The sequence below is a fragment of the Taudactylus pleione genome, unplaced genomic scaffold (assembly GCF_031769625.1).
Source record: "Taudactylus pleione unplaced genomic scaffold, aTauple2 ptg001280l, whole genome shotgun sequence".
NCBI classification, from domain to species: domain Eukaryota; kingdom Metazoa; phylum Chordata; class Amphibia; order Anura; family Myobatrachidae; genus Taudactylus; species Taudactylus pleione.
The window spans coordinates 590,585-609,511 of NW_028285680.1; the positions used below are offsets into that span (position 1 = coordinate 590,585).

The following is an 18,927-nucleotide window of genomic DNA, read 5'->3' on the forward strand; positions in this document are numbered from 1 at the left end:
CCATAGGTATAAATAATGTACAGCAGTAATATAGTAATAATGCACCTCCTAGTGACCGGTAGTACTAGCTAGCAAGGAAAACCTCACCATAGGTATAAATAATGTACAGCAGTAATATAGTAATAATACACCTCCTAGTGACCGGTAGTGCTAGCTAGCAAGGAAAACATCACCATAGGTATAAATAATGTACAGCAGTAATATAGTAATAAGACACCTCCTAGTGACCGGTAGTGCTAGCTAGCAAGGAAAACCTCACCATAGGTATAAATAATGTACAGCAGTAATATAGTAATAAGGCACCTCCTAGTGACCGGTAGTGCTAGCTAGCAAGGAAAACATCACCATAGGTATAAATAATGTACAGCAGTAATATAGTAATAAGGCACCTCCTAGTGACCGGTAGTGCTAGCTAGCAAGGAAAACCTCACCATAGGTATAAATAATGTACAGCAGTAATATAGTAATAAGGCACCTCCTAGTGACCGGTAGTGCTAGCTAGCAAGGAAAACATCACCATAGGTATAAATAATGTACAGCAGTAATATAGTAATAATACACCTCCTAGTGACCGGTAGTGCTCGCTAGCAAGGAAAACATCACCATAGCTATAAATAATGTACAGCAGTAATATAGTAATAAGACACCTCCTAGTGACCGGTAGTGCTAGCTAGCAAGGAAAACCTCACCATAGGTATAAATAAATGTACAGCAGTAATATAGTAATAATGCACCTCCTAGTGACCGGTAGTGCTAGCTAGCAAGGAAAACATCACCATAGGTATAAATAATGTACAGCTGTAATATAGTAATAAGACACCTCCTAGTGACCGGTAGTGCTAGCTAGCAAGGAAAACATCACCATAGGTATAAATAATGTACAGCAGTAATATAGTAATAAGACACCTCCTAGTGACCGGTAGTGCTAGCTTGCAAGGAAAACCTCACCATAGGTATAAATAATGTACAGCTGTAATATAGTAATAAGACACCTCCTAGTGACCGGTAGTGCTAGCTAGCAAGGAAAACATCACCATAGGTATAAATAATGTACAGCAGTAATATAGTAATAAGACACCTCCTAGTGACCGGTAGTGCTAGCTTGCAAGGAAAACCTCACCATAGGTATAAATAAATGTACAGCAGTAATATAGTAATAATGCACCTCCTAGTGACCGGTAGTGCTAGCTAGCAAGGAAAACCTCACCATAGGTATAAATAATGTACAGCAGTAATATAGTAATAAGGCACTTCCTAGTGACCGGTAGTGCTAGCTAGCAAGGAAAACATCACCATAGGTATAAATAATGTACAGCAGTAATATAGTAATAAGACACCTCCTAGTGACCGGTAGTGCTAGCTAGCAAGGAAAACCTCACCATAGGTATAAATAATGTACAGCAGTAATATAGTAATAAGACACCTCCTAGTGACCGGTAGTGCTAGCTAGCAAGGAAAACATCACCATAGGTATAAATAATGTACAGCAGTAATATAGTAATAAGGCACCTCCTAGTGACCGGTAGTGCTAGCTAGCAAGGAAAATATCACCATAGGTATAAATAATGTACAGCAGTAATATAGTAATAAGGCACCTCCTAGTGACCGGTAGTGCTAGCTAGCAAGGAAAACCTCACCTTAGGTATAAATAATGTACAGCTGTAATATAGTAATAGACACCTCCTTGTGACCGGTAGTGCTAGCTAGCAAGGAAAACCTCAGGGTATAAATAATGTACAGCAGATATATAGTAATAAGGCACCTCCTAGTGACCGGTAGTGCTAGCTAGCAAAGAAAACCTCACCATAGGTATAAATAATGTACAGCAGTAATATAGTAATAAGACACCTCCTAGTGACCGGTAGTGCTAGCTAGCAAGGAAAACATCACCATAGGTATAAATAATGTACAGCAGTAATATAGTAATAAGACACCTCCTAGTGACCGGTAGTGCTAGCTAGCAAGGAAAACCTCACCATAGGTATAAATAATGTACAGCAGTAATATAGTAATAAGACACCTCCTAGTGACCGGTAGTGCTAGCTAGCAAGGAAAACATCACCATAGGTATAAATAATGTACAGCAGTAATATAGTAATAAGGCACCTCCTAGTGACCGGTAGTGCTAGCTAGCAAGGAAAATATCACCATAGGTATAAATAATGTACAGCAGTAATATAGTAATAAGGCACCTCCTAGTGACCGGTAGTGCTAGCTAGCAAGGAAAACCTCACCTTAGGTATAAATAATGTACAGCTGTAATATAGTAATAGACACCTCCTTGTGACCGGTAGTGCTAGCTAGCAAGGAAAACCTCAGGGTATAAATAATGTACAGCAGATATATAGTAATAAGGCACCTCCTAGTGACCGGTAGTGCTAGCTAGCAAAGAAAACCTCACCATAGGTATAAATAATGTACAGCAGTAATATAGTAATAAGACACCTCCTAGTGACCGGTAGTGCTAGCTAGCAAGGAAAACCTCACCATAGGTATAAATAAATGTACAGCAGTAATATAGTAATAAGGCACCTCCAAGTGACCGGTAGTGCTAGCTAGCAAGGAAAACATCACCATAGGTATAAATAATGTACAGCAGTAATATAGTAATAAGGCACCTCCAAGTGACCGGTAGTGCTAGCTAGCAAAGAAAACCTCTCCATAGTTATAAATAATGTACAGCAGTAATATAGTAATAAGGCATCTCCTAGTGACCGGTAGTGCTAGCTAGCAAAGAAAACATCACTATAGGTATAAATAATGTACAGCAGTAATATAGTAATAAGACACCTCCTAGTGACCGTTAGTGCTCGCTAGCAAGGAAAACATCACCATAGGTATAAATAATGTACAGCAGTAATATAGTAATAAGGCACCTCCTAGTGACCGGTAGTACTAGCTAGCAAGGAAAACATCACCATAGGTATAAATAATGTACAGCAGTAATATAGTAATAAGGCACCTCCTAGTGACCGGTAGTGCTAGCTAGCAAGGAAAACATCACCATAGGTATAAATAATGTACAGCAGTAATATAGTAATAAGGCACCTCCTAGTGACCGGTAGTGCTAGCTAGCAAAGAAAACATCACTATAGGTATAAATAATGTACAGCAGTAATATAGTAATAAGGCACCTCCTAGTGACCGGTAGTGCTAGCTAGCAAAGAAAACATCACCATAGGTATAAATAAATGTACAGCAGTAATATAGTAATAAGGCACCTCCTAGTGACCGGTAGTGCTAGCTAGCAAGGAAAACCTCACCATAGGTATAGATAATATACAGCAGTAATATAGTAATAATACACCTCCTAGTGACCGGTAGTGCTAGCTAGCAAGGAAAATCTCACCATAGGTATAAATAATGTACAGCAGTAATATAGTAATAAGGCACCTCCTAGTGACCGGTAGTGCTAGCTAGCAAGGAAAATCTCACCATAGGTATAAATAATGTACAGCAGTAATATAGTAATAAGACACCTCCTAGTGACCGGTAGTGCTAGCTAGCAAGGAAAACCTCACCATAGGTATAAATAATGTACAGCAGTAATATAGTAATAAGGCACCTCCTAGTGACCGGTAGTGCTAGCTAGCAAGGAAAACATCACCGTAGGTATAAATAATGTACAGCAGTAATATAGTAATAATACACCTCCTAGTGACCGGTAGTGCTAGCTAGCAAGGAAAACCTCACCGTAGGTATAAATAATGTACAGCAGTAATATAGTAATAAGGCACTTCCTAGTGACCGGTAGTGCTAGCTAGCAAGGAAAACCTCACCATAGGTATAAATAATGTACAGCAGTAATATAGTAATAAGACACCTCCTAGTGACCGGTAGTGCTAGCTAGCAAGGAAAACATCACCATAGGTATAAATAAATGTACAGCAGTAATATAGTAATAAGGCACCTCCTAGTGACCGGTAGTGCTAGCTAGCAAGGAAAACATCACTATAGGTATAAATAATGTACAGCTGTAATATAGTAATAAGGCACCTCCTAGTGACCGGTAGTGCTAGCTAGCAAAGAAAACATCACCATAGGTATAAATAATGTACAGCAGTAATATAGTAATAAGGCACCTCCTAGTGACCGGTAGTGCTAGCTAGCAAGGACTACCTCACCATAGGTATAAATAATGTACAGCAGTAATATAGTAATAAGGCACTTCCTATTGACCGGTAGTGCTAGCTAGCAAGGAAAACCTCACCATAGGTATAAATAATGTACAGCAGTAATATAGTAATAAGGCACTTCCTAGTGACCGGTAGTGCTAGCTAGCAAGGAAAACATCACCATAGGTATAAATAATGTACAGCAGTAATATAGTAATAAGACACCTCCTAGTGACCGGTAGTGCTAGCTAGCAAGGAAAACCTCACCATAGGTATAAATAATGTACAGCAGTAATATAGTAATAATACACCTCCTAGTGACCGGTAGTGCTAGCTAGCAAGGAAAACATCACCATAGCTATAGATAAATATACAGCAGTAGTATAGTAATAATACACCTCCTAGTTACCTGTAGTAAATAATGTACAGCAGTAATATAGTAATAAGGCACCTCCTAGTGACCGGTAGTGCTAGCTAGCAAGGAAAACCTCACCATAGGTATAAATAAATATACAGCAGTAGTATAGTAATAATACACCTCCTAGTTACCTGTAGTAAATAATGTACAGCAGTAATATAGTAATAAGGCACCTCCTAGTGACCGGTAGTGCTAGCTAGCAAGGAAAACCTCACCATAGGTATAAATAATGTACAGCAGTAATATATTAATAAGGCACCTCCTAGTGACCGGTAGTGCTAGCTAGGAAAGAAAACCTCACCATAGCTATAAATAATGTACAGCAGTAATATAGTAATAAGGTACCTCCTAGTGACCGGTAGTGCTAGCTAGCAAGGAAAACATCACCATAGCTATAAATAATGTACAGCAGTAATATAGTAATAAGACACCTCCTAGTGACCGGTAGTGCTAGCTAGCAAGGAAAACATCACCATAGCTATAAATAATGTACAGCAGTAATATAGTAATAAGACACCTCCTAGTGACCTGTAGTGCTAGCTAGCAAGGAAAACATCACCATAGGTAGAAATAATGTACAGCAGTAATATAGTAATAAGGCACCTCCTAGTGACCGGTAGTGCTAGCTAGCAAGGAAAAGCTCACCATAGGTATAAATAATGTACAGCAGTAATATAGTAATAAGGCACCTCCTAGTGACCGGTAGTGCTAGCTAGCAAGGAAAACATCACCATAGGTATAAATAATGTACAGCAGTAATATAGTAATAAGGCACCTCCTAGTGACCGGTAGTGCTAGCTAGCAAGGAAAACCTCACCATAGGTATAAATAATGTACAGCAGTAATATAGTAATAATGCACCTCCTAGTGACCGGTAGTGCTAGCTAGCAAGGAAAACATCACCATAGGTATAAATAATGTACAGCAGTAATATAGTAATAAGACACCTCCTAGTGACCGGTAGTGCTAGCTAGCAAGGAAAACATCACCATAGGTATAAATAATGTACAGCAGTAATATAGTAATAAGGCACCTCCTAGTGACCGGTAGTGCTAGCTAGCAAGGAAAAGCTCACCATAGGTATTAATAATGTACAGCAGTAATATAGTAATAAGGCACCTCCTAGTGACCGGTAGTGCTAGCTAGCAAGGAAAAGCTCACCATAGGTATAAATAATGTACAGCAGTAATATAGTAATAATACACCTCCTAGTGACCGGTAGTGCTAGCTAGCAAGGAAAACCTCACCATAGGTATAAATAATGTACAGCAGTAATATAGTAATAAGGCACCTCCTAGTGACCGGTAGTGCTAGCTAGCAAGGAAAACCTCACCATAGGTATAAATAATGTACAGCTGTAATATAGTAATAAGGCACCTCCTAGTGACCGGTAGTGCTAGCTAGCAAGGAAAACATCACCATAGGTATAAATAATGTACAGCAGTAATATAGGAATAAGACACCTCCTAGTGACCGGTAGTGCTAGCTAGCAAGGAAAACCTCACCATAGGTATAAATAATGTACAGCAGTAATATAGTAATAAGGCACCTCCTAGTGACCGGTAGTGCTAGCTAGCAAGGAAAACATCACCATAGGTATAAATAAAATTACAGCAGTAATATAGTAATAAGGCACCTCCTAGTGACCGGTAGTGCTAGCTAGCAAGGAAAACATCACCATAGGTATAAATTATGTACAGCAGTAATATAGTAATAAGGCACCTCCTAGTGACCGGTAGTGCTAGCTAGCAAGGAAAACCTCACCATAGGTATAAATAAATGATAATAATAATAGGGGCGAATTGTCTTTGGCCACAAGGACCTTGGTCACATGGGTATAATAATCATATATAATTTCGACTGCTGTGTTCCAAGTAGGTAACAAGTAGTAACACACAATGTATCTAATGTTTTCAAACGGTAACATCCGATATGGAGACAATGACAGATACGGTCAGTTTGGGGGAGAAAAGTCCCAGCACTGGTAATCAGAGCGCGTTTGTATGATCATAAAAAAGAGGAAAGGAGTATTATTTTCACCAAAAATCGATTCCTGTGCTGAATTACATCCAGGTCCGGCTAGTGTATGCAATGCCTGACCCTTGATGCCGGTATCGGTGTGGAAAACGTGACCTGTGTGGGCTTCTGAGGACAGAGTTTGAGATCTACTGTCCTACCGTCCCTGGCTGAAGATGGCGCCAATGGGTTGAACTCCACGAGGCATCTCATGGTTGTTTTAAATTGAGATGTAAGTCAGTGAGCCTTATGGTCGGGATAAAGCTTTATAGTGCCTCCCAGTAATGCATTAATCCACACTGGCACCACAATGTAAAGGTTTTATAGTAAGTAAAAAAGAAACTTCCTTTCGTTACTGTGTATGTGAAGAGCATACACAGTGCAGCACCAATAGCTCGCTAGTGTGTGTGTGATAGTATTGTAGGCAGTGTACACGGTGTATCACTAATAGCTCGCTAGTGTGGGTGATACTATTGTAGGCAGTGTACACAGTGCAGCACCAATAGCTCACTAGTGTGTGTGATACTATTGTAGGCAGTGTACACGGTGTATCACTAATAGCTCGCTAGTGTGGGTGAACAGCATACATGGTACTGCACTAATAGCTCACTAGTGTGGGATATACTGATGTGAACAGCATACATGGTACAGCACTAATAGCTCACTAGTGTGGGATATACTGATGTGAACAGCATACATGGTACAGCACTAATAGCTCACTAGTGTGGGATATACTGATGTGAACAGCATACATGGTACAGCACTAATAGCTCACTAGTGTGATATACTGATGTGACCAGCATACATGGTACAGCACTAATAGCTCACTAGTGTGTGATATACTGCTGCGAGCAGCATACATGGTACGGCACTAATAGCTCACTAGTGTGTGATATACTGATGTGAGCAGCATACATGGTACAGCACTAATAGCTCACTAGTGTGATATACTGATGTGAGCAGCATACATGGTACAGCACTAATAGCTCACTAGTGTGTGATATAGCATACATGGTACAGCACTAATAGATCCCTAGTGTGTGATATAGCATACATGGTACAGCACTAATAGCTCACTAGTGTGTGATATACTGATGTGAACAGCATACATGGTACTGCACTAATAGCTCACTAGTGTGTGATATACTGATGTGAACAGCATACATGGTACAGCACTAATAGCTCACTAGTGTGTGATATACTGATGTGAACAGCATACATGGTACAGCACTAATAGCTCACTAGTGTGGGATATACTGATGTGAACAGCATACATGGTACAGCACTAATAGCTCACTAGTGTGGGATATACTGATGTGAACAGCATACATGGTACTGCACTAATAGCTCACTAGTGTGATATACTGATGTGAACAGCATACATGGTACAGCACTAATAGCTCACTAGTGTGATATACTGATGTGAACAGCATACCTGGTACGGCACTAATAGCTCACTAGTGTGTGATATACTGATGTGAACAGCATACATGGTACAGCACTAATAGCTCACTAGTGTGGGATATACTGATGTGAACAGCATACATGGTACAGCACTAATAGCTCACTAGTGTGGGATATACTGATGTGAACAGCATACATGGTACAGCACTAATAGCTCACTAGTGTGGGATATACTGATGTGAACAGCATACATGGTACAGCACTAATAGCTCACTAGTGTGGGATATACTGATGTGAACAGCATACATGGTACAGCACTAATAGCTCACTAGTGTGGGATATACTGATGTGAACAGCATACATGGTACAGCACTAATAGCTCACTAGTGTGGGATATACTGATGTGAACAGCATACATGGTACAGCACTAATAGCTCACTAGTGTGATATACTGATGTGACCAGCATACATGGTACAGCACTAATAGCTCACTAGTGTGTGATATACTGCTGCGAGCAGCATACATGGTACGGCACTAATAGCTCACTAGTGTGTGATATACTGATGTGAGCAGCATACATGGTACAGCACTAATAGCTCACTAGTGTGTGATATAGCATACATGGTACAGCACTAATAGATCACTAGTGTGTGATATAGCATACATGGTGCAGCTCTAATAGCTCACTAGTGTGTGATATACTGATGTGAACAGCATACATGGTACAGCACTAATAGCTCACTAGTGTGATATACTGATGTGAACAGCATACATGGTACAGCACTAATAGCTCACTAGTGTGTGATATACTGCTGTGAGCAGCATACATGGTACTGCACTAATAGCTCACTAGTGTGTGATATACTGATGTGAACAGCATACATGGTACAGCACTAATAGCTCACTAGTGTGTGATATACTGATGTGAACAGCATACATGGTACAGCACTAATAACTCACTAGTGTGTGATATACTGATGTGAACAGCATACATGGTACAGCACTAATAACTCACTAGTGTGTGATATACTGATGTGAACAGCATACATGGTACAGCACTAATAGCTCACTAGTGTGTGATATACTGATGTGAACAGCATACATGGTACAGCACTAATAGCTCACTAGTGTGTGATATACTGATGTGAACAGCATACATGGTACAGCACTAATAACTCACTAGTGTGTGATATACTGATGTGAACAGCATACATGGTACAGCACTAATAGCTCACTAGTGTGTGATATACTGATGTGAACAGCATACATGGTACAGCACTAATAACTCACTAGTGTGTGATATACTGATGTGAACAGCATACATGGTACAGCACTAATAGCTCACTAGTGTGATATACTGATGTGAGCAGCATACATGGTACAGCACTAATAGCTCACTAGTGTGTGATCTAGCATACATGGTACAGCACTAATAGATCACTAGTGTGTGATACAGCATACATGGTACAGCACTAATAGCTCACTAGTGTGTGATATACTGATGTGAACAGGATGTAGTTATAATCCCGGTGCTCGGGATGCTGCGCTGAGAATGACGGCGCTGTAATACCAACACCAGTCAGAATCCTGGCGCAAGCATCCTGATGGAAAGTTTTGAGGTTAGGGGGAGGGTTGGACTGCAGGGGGGGGGGGGGGAGGGTTGAGGCTGCAGGGGGTGAAGGTTAGGGTTAGGCTGTGGGGAGGGAGGGTTACATTTAGGGTACGTACCAGGTAGCTGTCGGGATTCTATCCCAGTGGGTTGGAGTGCTGCAGATGTTGAGCCATCTGAGTGGACACTTCATGAGTGCAGTGTGTGTGGATTCAGTATAGGATAGATGTGATGCATTTTATTAAATTGCATCAGAATTGTTTCTTCTCCTTAACTCTTCATGTTCCACGAGGTGCACGTGGATAAGACACACAGCGTGGTCACCACCCCAGCCTTCATGGGCCAAGCTCCGCTCCACAGAATATTTGACGGTATTGGAGCAATGGTCTCTGCGGTGATAAAACTGACTGGGAAGTAATGATTGTCTTAGGATTTCTAGTGACCTATCACAGCCATCCGTGACCATCACTGACACCCGATGTGGTGCGTCCAGGCATAAGTGTATTATCACTATTAGCGTGTGTTACCCAAACACGTTCTCTGAGCTCTGATTCCAGGCAACAATAACCTGCAATAAATTGTCCTTACATTCATGTGTCCTGGCATCTCTTCCACACAGCACAATGGCAAATCCATATACTAGAAGTATTCTAATATCAGGCTATAATAGCATAGTCAGAGGATAGGAAGGCAGATAGATACGTTACAGAAGCACAGACTGAGATAAACGTTATACAGTAGTAGCACAGACTGAGAACTGACATTACAGTAACACAGACTGAGATAACGGACGTTACAGTAGCACAGACTGAGATAACGGACGTTACAGTAGCACAGACTGAGATAACGGACGTTACAGTAGCACAGACTGAGATAACGGACGTTACAGTAGCACAGACTGAGATAACGGACGTTACAGTAGCACAGGGTAACACACAAATTAAAGTGCTTCTACTTTACTTTGTACATCTCTCATGTAAATAACACAAACAATCTATTTTCTATCATAGAGATAGATGTATGAATGACTTAATTTTTACATAGCATCAGGTCATCTTATACACAAACATTCCGCAGCACATATCCTAACCCACTGCTCCATGCTCCTTCTTCACTATCTACCCCTCTGTGTCTCCCCTGTCTGTCTGCCCTTCCTTTTAGAATGTAAGCTCTCACGAGCAGGGCCCTCATCCTCACGTGTTTCTCCTCCCCCTACTTATAGTATCATTTACTCCTAACTCCCCACAACGGCACCTAACACCTGGTTGCTCATGTCCTGCTGCTTGTGTTTTGCAGCTGAGTTTATAACCTTGTCCTTGTCCTGCATTGTTTTGTATTACTATTAACTGTTTTTCTTGTGTGCTCATTTATGTACTGTGTAAGGCGCTGTGGAACCTTTGTGGCGCCATATAAATAAAGGATAATAATAATAACAGGGTGAGATAACGGACGTTACAGTAGCACAGGGTGAGATAACGGACGTTACAGTAGCACAGACTGAGATAAACGTTATACAGTAGTAGCAAAGGCTGAGATAATAGCGTCACAGTAGCATAGACCGAGATAATGGACGTTACACTAGCACAGACTGAGATAACGGACGTTACAGTAGCGCAGGCTGAGATAACGGACGTTACAGTAGCGCAGACTGAGATAACGGACGTTACAGTAGCGCAGGCTGAGATAACGGACGTTACAGTAGCGCAGGCTGAGATAACGGACGTTACAGTAGCGCAGGCTGAGATAACGGACGTTACAGTAGCGCAGGCTGAGATAACGGACGTTACAGTAGCGCAGGCTGAGATAACGGACGTTACAGTAGCGCAGGCTGACATAACGGACGTTACAGTAGCACAGGCTGAGAATGGACGTTACAGTAGCACAGGGTGAGATAACGGACGTTACAGTAGCGCAGGCTGACATAACGGACGTTACAGTAGCACAGGCTGAGAATGGACGTTACAGTAGCACAGGGTGAGATAACGGACGTTACAGTAGCACAGACTGAGATAAACGTTATACAGTAGTAGCAAAGGCTGAGATAATAGCGTCACAGTAGCATAGACCGAGATAATGGACGTTACAGTAGCGCAGACCGAGATAATGGACGTTACAGTAGCGCAGGCTGAGATAACGGACGTTACAGTAGCGCAGGCTGAGATAACGGACGTTACAGTAGCGCAGGCTGAGATAACGGACGTTACAGAAGCGCAGGCTGAGATAACGGACGTTACAGTAGCGCAGGCTGAGATAACGGACGTTACAGTAGCGCAGGCTGAGATAACGGACGTTACAGAAGCGCAGGCTGAGATAACGGACGTTACAGTAGCGCAGGCTGAGATAAACGTTATACAGTAGTAGCAAAGGCTGAGATAATAGCGTCACAGTAGCATAGACCGAGATAATGGACGTTACAGTAGCGCAGACCGAGATAACGGACGTTACAGTAGCGCAGACTGAGATAACGGACGTTACAGTAGCGCAGGCTGAGATAACGGACGTTACAGTAGCGCAGGCTGAGATAACGGACGTTACAGTAGCGCAGGCTGAGATAACGGACGTTACAGTAGCGCAGGCTGAGATAACGGACGTTACAGTAGCGCAGGCTGAGATAACGGACGTTACAGTAGCGCAGGCTGAGATAACGGACGTTACAGTAGCGCAGGCTGAGATAACGGACGTTACAGTAGCGCAGGCTGAGATAACGGACGTTACAGTAGCGCAGGCTGAGATAACGGACGTTACAGTAGCGCAGGCTGAGATAACGGACGTTACAGTAGCACAGACTGAGATAATGGACGTTAACAGCACAGACTGACATAATGGACGTTCTAGTAGCACAGGCTGAGATAACGGACGTTACAGTAACAGACTGAGATAATAGATGTTATAGTAGCACAGACTGAGATAATAGATGTTATAGTAGCACAGACTGAGATAAACGTTATACAGTAGTAGCAGCCTGAGATAATGGACATTACAATAACACAGACTGAGATAATGGAAGTTACAGAGACTGAAGAAGAGGAGGTAAAAAGTCAGGGAGCAAGACCAAAATTAAGAAAACAATAAAGCCAGAGGGCATTTTCAACTTAAGTAAGCATCTGTTAACAGAAGTAGAAATTAGACTTCTTTGCAAAGGCCTTATATTTGCCCCGAGCATGGGCCTCAATAAATTTAATACCTAAATAGATTTACACAGATACATTAGGAAACTAAATGTCAAATAAAAAGGAAAACACTAAAACTGATGAAATTTCAGAGTTCAAATACACATATCTGAAACCCAAATCAAAATTCTATACGGCCCATATGAAGGGCCCTTTTGTGGAGACATTTCTAAAATTGGTGGAAGAGGATATCAATAGGATACAGGAGTACAAAAACAGCAAAAAAAAACCCAGAACCTCTCTAACACATAAACTAGAACCCTAAAAGAACTCCAAATGAACAATAGTATTGTTATTAAGCCAACAGATGACGATGGCTAGTTATCCCGGACCACAAGATCTACATGGAGGTAGCCACAAAAATGCTCACGGATATAAACACTGATGAAACATTGAGTAAAGATCCCACTACAGCATACAAAAAAATAGACATACTGTTGAAGAAAGTAGCAGAAAGAGGGATACTATCCAAAAATGAGTACCTGTAACTATATAACCAAAATCCCATGATACCTGTACTTGCCAAAGATCCACAAGTGCCTAGAAAAACCTCCCAGTAGACCTATAGTGGTGGGTATCGACTCCATCACCTCAAACATCTCTGAATACATTGATATTTTCCTACAGCCGATGGCAAAGAAACAAAAAAGCTATATCAAGGACACAACACAGATACTCAACATTCTTAGTGAACTAGAGTGGAGAGAGGACTTTACCCTTATGACATGTGACATCACCTCACTTAATTCGGTTATCCCACATGATAAAGGATGTGCGGAGCAGAAAAACATGCTGGCACAGGAGTCCGGAACTCCATAGCGATCAAAGGAATTTCATCTTGGATGATATTACTTTCATTTTACAACATAACTACTTCATCTTTAACGAGACATACAGTACTACCAGCAAATTAAAGGAACCGCAATGGGCACGAAACTCGCACCGGGGTACGTTGCGACATGGGAAGATGACAATATCTGGGACAACAACCCATATGCAGGAGAGGTCCTTTTATGGGCAGGATTCATAGACGACATCTACAGACTGGAAGCCTTCATTGAACACATAAATAAGAACACTTTCAACTTAGAATTTACTGCAAAGACAAGTAAAAACAAGGTAGAATTCCTAGTCCTGGAAATCTACATAGAGGAAAACCATATCAAGACGAAACCCTTTATAAAACTGGTGGATTGTAACAATTTTATTCCAGCCAGTAGCAACCATGATGGCTTTCCAACATCCCTAAAGGACAATTTAAAAGAAAACGTCGAAACTGCACAGAGGTTCAGGTGTATAGAACACAAGCAACGAGTCTGAAAGAACGATTTCTGGAAAGAAAATATGATGCCACCAATGTGAATAAAGCTTTTGAGGAAGTGGAGGCTTTGGACAGGAAAACATTGGAACAAAAGGAGACTACAGCAAAAACAAAAGAAAAAGGAAATGAAAAATAATGTTCATTACGCAATTCGAACAATCAAAAGCATTGGAGAAAATAAGATGAGAAACTGAAACCGATATTGCCCCCAAACCCTGCCTGATCTACAAAAGAGCTCAGAATCTAAGGAATAAATTGTTCCCGAGCACCCTTAGAGGGATAAAGAACCACGACTACAACAAAAAAAGTAGAAAAGAGGCTTTAAACCCTGCTTAAGATGTAAAATTTGTAAAAACACAGAAACAATAACTACATTTGAGTCTACAACGACAAGTATTTGAAATTCATGAAGAAATAACATGCGACACCATAGGGGCAGTGTACCTCTTACAATGTCCATGCAGTTTAAGTAGGACGCACCATTAGAAAACTAAGCACTAGTTGGTCCGAACACATACGCAACATTAAAAACCGTGTTCAAACACATAGGACCAAATGTAATAGGGTTCGAGTTATAGTAAAAATCCAACTAGGAACCTTCTTGCATTTTTCGAAGGGGCGAGTTGGTGCTGGGACGCGCAAATGTAATAGCCTGTGAACTTTTGAGCTCGAGGCTACTAGGCTATGCGAATCTCTGTGAGTATTACCCTATGTAAACTCACACCTGTTAACGCAACTAGCATTAAAAGGTCCGAGTTATACAGAAGCCTTCACAGATCAGTGAGATCCGTGAAGGCTTCTGTCTGTGTCCCCAGAGGCATAACCAGCCCCGGGCTCTGTACAGCCTGTGCTAGTTGGGGCCAAAATGTGTAGGTGGCCCCTGTATTTTAAGACCCAGCATCGGGCTATTTAAAGCCTGTCCTGGTTCTAAAAATGCAGGGGCCAAAATGCGTAGGGGGCCTTTGTATTTTAAGCACCAGCACAGGGCTTTTCTGAGCCGGTCCTGGTTGTGGAAATACAATGGTCAGAATGAGCAGGGATCCCCTGTAATTTCCATAACCAGCACCGGATTCTTTCTAGCGGGGGGGAAGGGGGGCTAATGCCACAGCCAGGGAAACCCTTTCACTGGGTTCCCCCGACCATGGCATTACCCTTGACCGCTAGACAGCCTAGGCCGGGGATCCCTGGGGAGGTGGGACCACCCCAATAAAGGGGGTCCCCCACTCCATGGCACCCCAGGCATAGGCTGAGCCCGGGGCTATCCCCGACACCCCTGGCCAGTGGGTGCTGGGTTGATAGTGTAGTGTCTTGTAAAAACTAGAAAATATTATCTTTTGCTGTGGGACCACAAGTACCAGCATGTGGGGCATTACAGGCCTGCTGGTACCTGTAGTTCCACAGCAAAATAAAAAAAAAAAAAACAGAACACACCGTGACAGTAAAAAGTTTATTAAAACATACATGTGCACACACAAATGAGGTGAACCTTGCGGTTACATCATTGGATACAATGTAACAGTTACCACAATAGACTTCTATGGAGATTTCACACCATTGAAGTCTATGGAGGAGACAGGTTGACCGCACACGGCCAATCAGCTGGCAGCTCCAACAGAGACGCCGCTGATTGGCTGGAGGCTTCTGCAATGACTGGGTGCATGTGGGCCTCAGTCATTCGCGCGGAGGAAAGGTATCTGTAAACTCCGGCCAGGGGTGCTGGGGATAGCCCAGAGCTATCTGCCTAGGCCTGGGGTGTCCTGGAGAGAGGGACCCCTTTTTTTTGGGGGGGGGGCCCCACCTCCCCAGGAATCCCCGGCCTGGGCTGACTAGTGGTCAGGGGTAATGCTTTGGCTGGGGAACCCGGTGAAAGGATTACCCTGGCTGTGGCATTGCATCCTGCTAGAAAGAGTCTGATGCTGGTTATGGAAATTACAGGGGACCAATACTTGTTTGGTCCCTTGTATTTCCACAACCAGGACCATATCAGAAAAGCCCTGTACTGGTACTTAGAATACAGGGGGCCTTCTACGCATTTTGGCCCCTGTATTTTTAGAACCAGGACAGGCTGTACAGAGCCCGGGGCTGGTTATGCTTCTGGGGAGATGGTACATATTTTATATTTTCCTATTATTATTTTGTATCTTGTGTATGTGCATGTTTCCGTGTTACTCTGACCTGCTCAGGATAAACTCGCTGGCCTGAAGCTGGTCTATTGATTTTGTGATTTCTCAGGCAGTAATATGTGTGCCAGGTCTCAGGCAGTAATATATGCCAGGTCTCAGGCAGTAATATGTGCCAGGTCTCAGGCAGTAATATGTGCCAGGTCTCAGGCAGTAATATGTGCCAGGTCTCAGGCAGTAATATGTGCCAGGTCTCAGGCAGTAATATGTGCCAGGTCTCAGGCAGTGATATGTGCCAGGTCTCAGGCAGTGATATGTGCCAGGTCTCAGGCCGTAATATATGTGAGTGAAGCTCTCACACTCTATCACATTGCCCGAGTTCTATCTAGAGGATGGGGAAACATCTGTATGCAAGATGCTTTTTTGCGAGTCATAGTAAAGCCTGTAAAATGCGAGTTTTAATATAGTCACTGCCTATTACATTGGCGAGTGTCACAAACCACCGAAATGCGTCCTCAGAATGAGGTGAACGCCGGATGAATGTTCACTGAAACTCCTCCTACCTCCTGTCCGTCATGCTGGGATTGACCTTCATTGGTTCCTGTCTCTATTTCCTCCTGGTGTGAATGCTGCTCCGATGCCGGTTATAGCGTCTCTCGTGTTTCCGGTTCTGGCATTGTCTCCTGTATTCAGTCGAGTTCCCAGTATTCAGTCAGCTTTATTGTCCCTGCCGATTGCGTCATCTAGGCGGCATTGTCCGCATTTATACTGCCTGCGTCTCGTGTCATCTCGGCGGCACAGTCTGCATTACTGCCCTCTGGCGTTTGTGTCACCCAGGCGGCACAGATTGCTCCCAGTGTCCAGAGTGCGCAAACCAGCGTTCAGCGGCTTGTGTTAACCCGGCAGCACTTAGCGCACCTCAGCGTCCTGTGTACACAATCTTGTGTACTGCCGCTAGTGTCATCCCGGCAGCACTTAGCGCACCTCAGTGTCCTGTGTACGCAATCTTGTGTACTGCTGCTAGTGTCATCCTGGCAGCACTTAGCGCACCTCAGCGTCCTGTGTACACAATCTTGTGTACTGCCGCTAGTGTCATCCCGGCAGCACTTAGCGCACCTCAGTGTCCTGTGTACGCAATCTTGTGTACTGCTGCTAGTGTCATCCTGGCAGCACTTAGCGCACCTCAGCGTCCTGTGTACACAATCTTGTGTACTGCCGCTAGTGTCATCCCGGCAGCACTTAGCGCACCTCAGTGTCCTGTGTACGCAATCTTGTGTACTGCTGCTAGTGTCATCCCGGCAGCACTTAGCGCACCTCAGTGTCCTGTGTACACAATCTTGTGTACTGCTACTAGTGTCATCCCGGCTGCAATTAGCGCACCTCAGTGTCCTGTGTACTGCTGCTAGTGTCATCCCGGCAGCACTTAGCGCACCTCAGTGTCCCGTGTACGCAATCTTGTGTACTGCTGCTAGTGTCATCCCGGCTGCACTTAGCGCACCTCAGTGTCCTGTGTACACAATCTTGTGTACTGCTGCTAGTGTCATCCCGGCGGCACTTAGTGCACCTCAGTGTCCTGTGTACGCAATCTTGTGTACTGCTGCTAGTGTCATCCCGGCTGCACTTAGCGCACCTCAGTGTCCTGTGTATGCAATCTTGTGTACTGCTGCTAGTGTCATCCCGGCGGCACTTAGTGCACCTCAGTGTCCTGTGTACGCAATCTTGTGTACTGCTGCTAGTGTCATCCCGGCTGTACTTAGCGCACCTCAGTGTCCTGTGTACGCAATCTTGTGTACTGCTGCTAGTGTCATCCCGGCGGCACTTAGTGCACCTCAGTGTCCTGTGTACGCAATCTTGTGTACTGCTGCTAGTGTCATCCCGGCAGCACTTAGCGCACCTCAGTGTCCTGTGTACAGAATCTTGTGTACTGCTGCTAGTGTCATCCCGGCTGCACTTAGCGCACCTCAGTGTCCTGTGTACACAATCTTGTGTACTGCTGCTAGTGTCATCCCGGCTGCACTTAGCGCACCTCAGCGTCCTGTGTACACAATCTTGTGTACTGCTGCTAGTGTCATCCCGGCTGCACTTAGCGCACCTCAGCGTCCTGTGTACACAATCTTGTGTACTGCTGCTAGTGTCATCCCGGCTGCACTTAGCGCACCTCAGCGTCCTGTGTACACAATCTTGTGTACTGCTGCTAGTGTCATCCCGGCTGCACTTAGCGCACCTCAGTGTCCTGTGTACACAATCTTGTGTACTGCTGCTAGTGTCATCCCGGCAGCACTTAGCGCACCTCAGCGTCCTGTGTACAGAATCTTGTGCACTGCTGCTAGTGTCATCCCGGCTGCACTTAGCGCACCTCAGTGTCTTGTGTACACAATCTTGTGTACTGCTGCTAGTGTCATCCCGGCTGCACTTAGCGCACCTCAGTGTCCTGTGTACACAATCTTGTGTACTGCTGCTAGTGTCATCCCGGCGGCACTTAGTGCACCTCAGTGTCCTGTGTACGCAATCTTGTGTACTGCTGCTAGTGTCATCCCGGCTGCACTTAGCGCACCTCAGTGTCCTGTGTATGCAATCTTGTGTACTGCTGCTAGTGTCATCCCGGCGGCACTTAGCGCACCTCAGTGTCCTGTGTACGCAATCTTGTGTACTGCTGCTAGTGTCATCCCGGCTGTACTTAGCGCACCTCAGTGTCCTGTGTACGCAATCTTGTGTACTGCTGCTAGTGTCATCCCGGCGGCACTTAGTGCACC

General features: G+C 43.6%; 1 protein-coding gene across 1 annotated transcript in view; it reads left to right on the top strand.

Moving 5' to 3' along the window:
* LOC148443401 (glutamine amidotransferase-like class 1 domain-containing protein 3, mitochondrial) overlaps positions 1–10,156 on the top strand; it is an 84,926-nt gene extending 74,770 nt beyond the window's left edge. Inside the window, exon 7 of the mRNA XM_088462880.1 lies at positions 9,853–10,156. Within this exon, the coding sequence (XP_088319006.1) occupies positions 9,853–9,981 (129 nt within the window). The 3' untranslated portion in view covers positions 9,982–10,156. The remainder of the gene's footprint in view (positions 1–9,852) is intronic.
* The last annotated feature ends 8,771 nt before the right edge of the window (positions 10,157–18,927 follow it).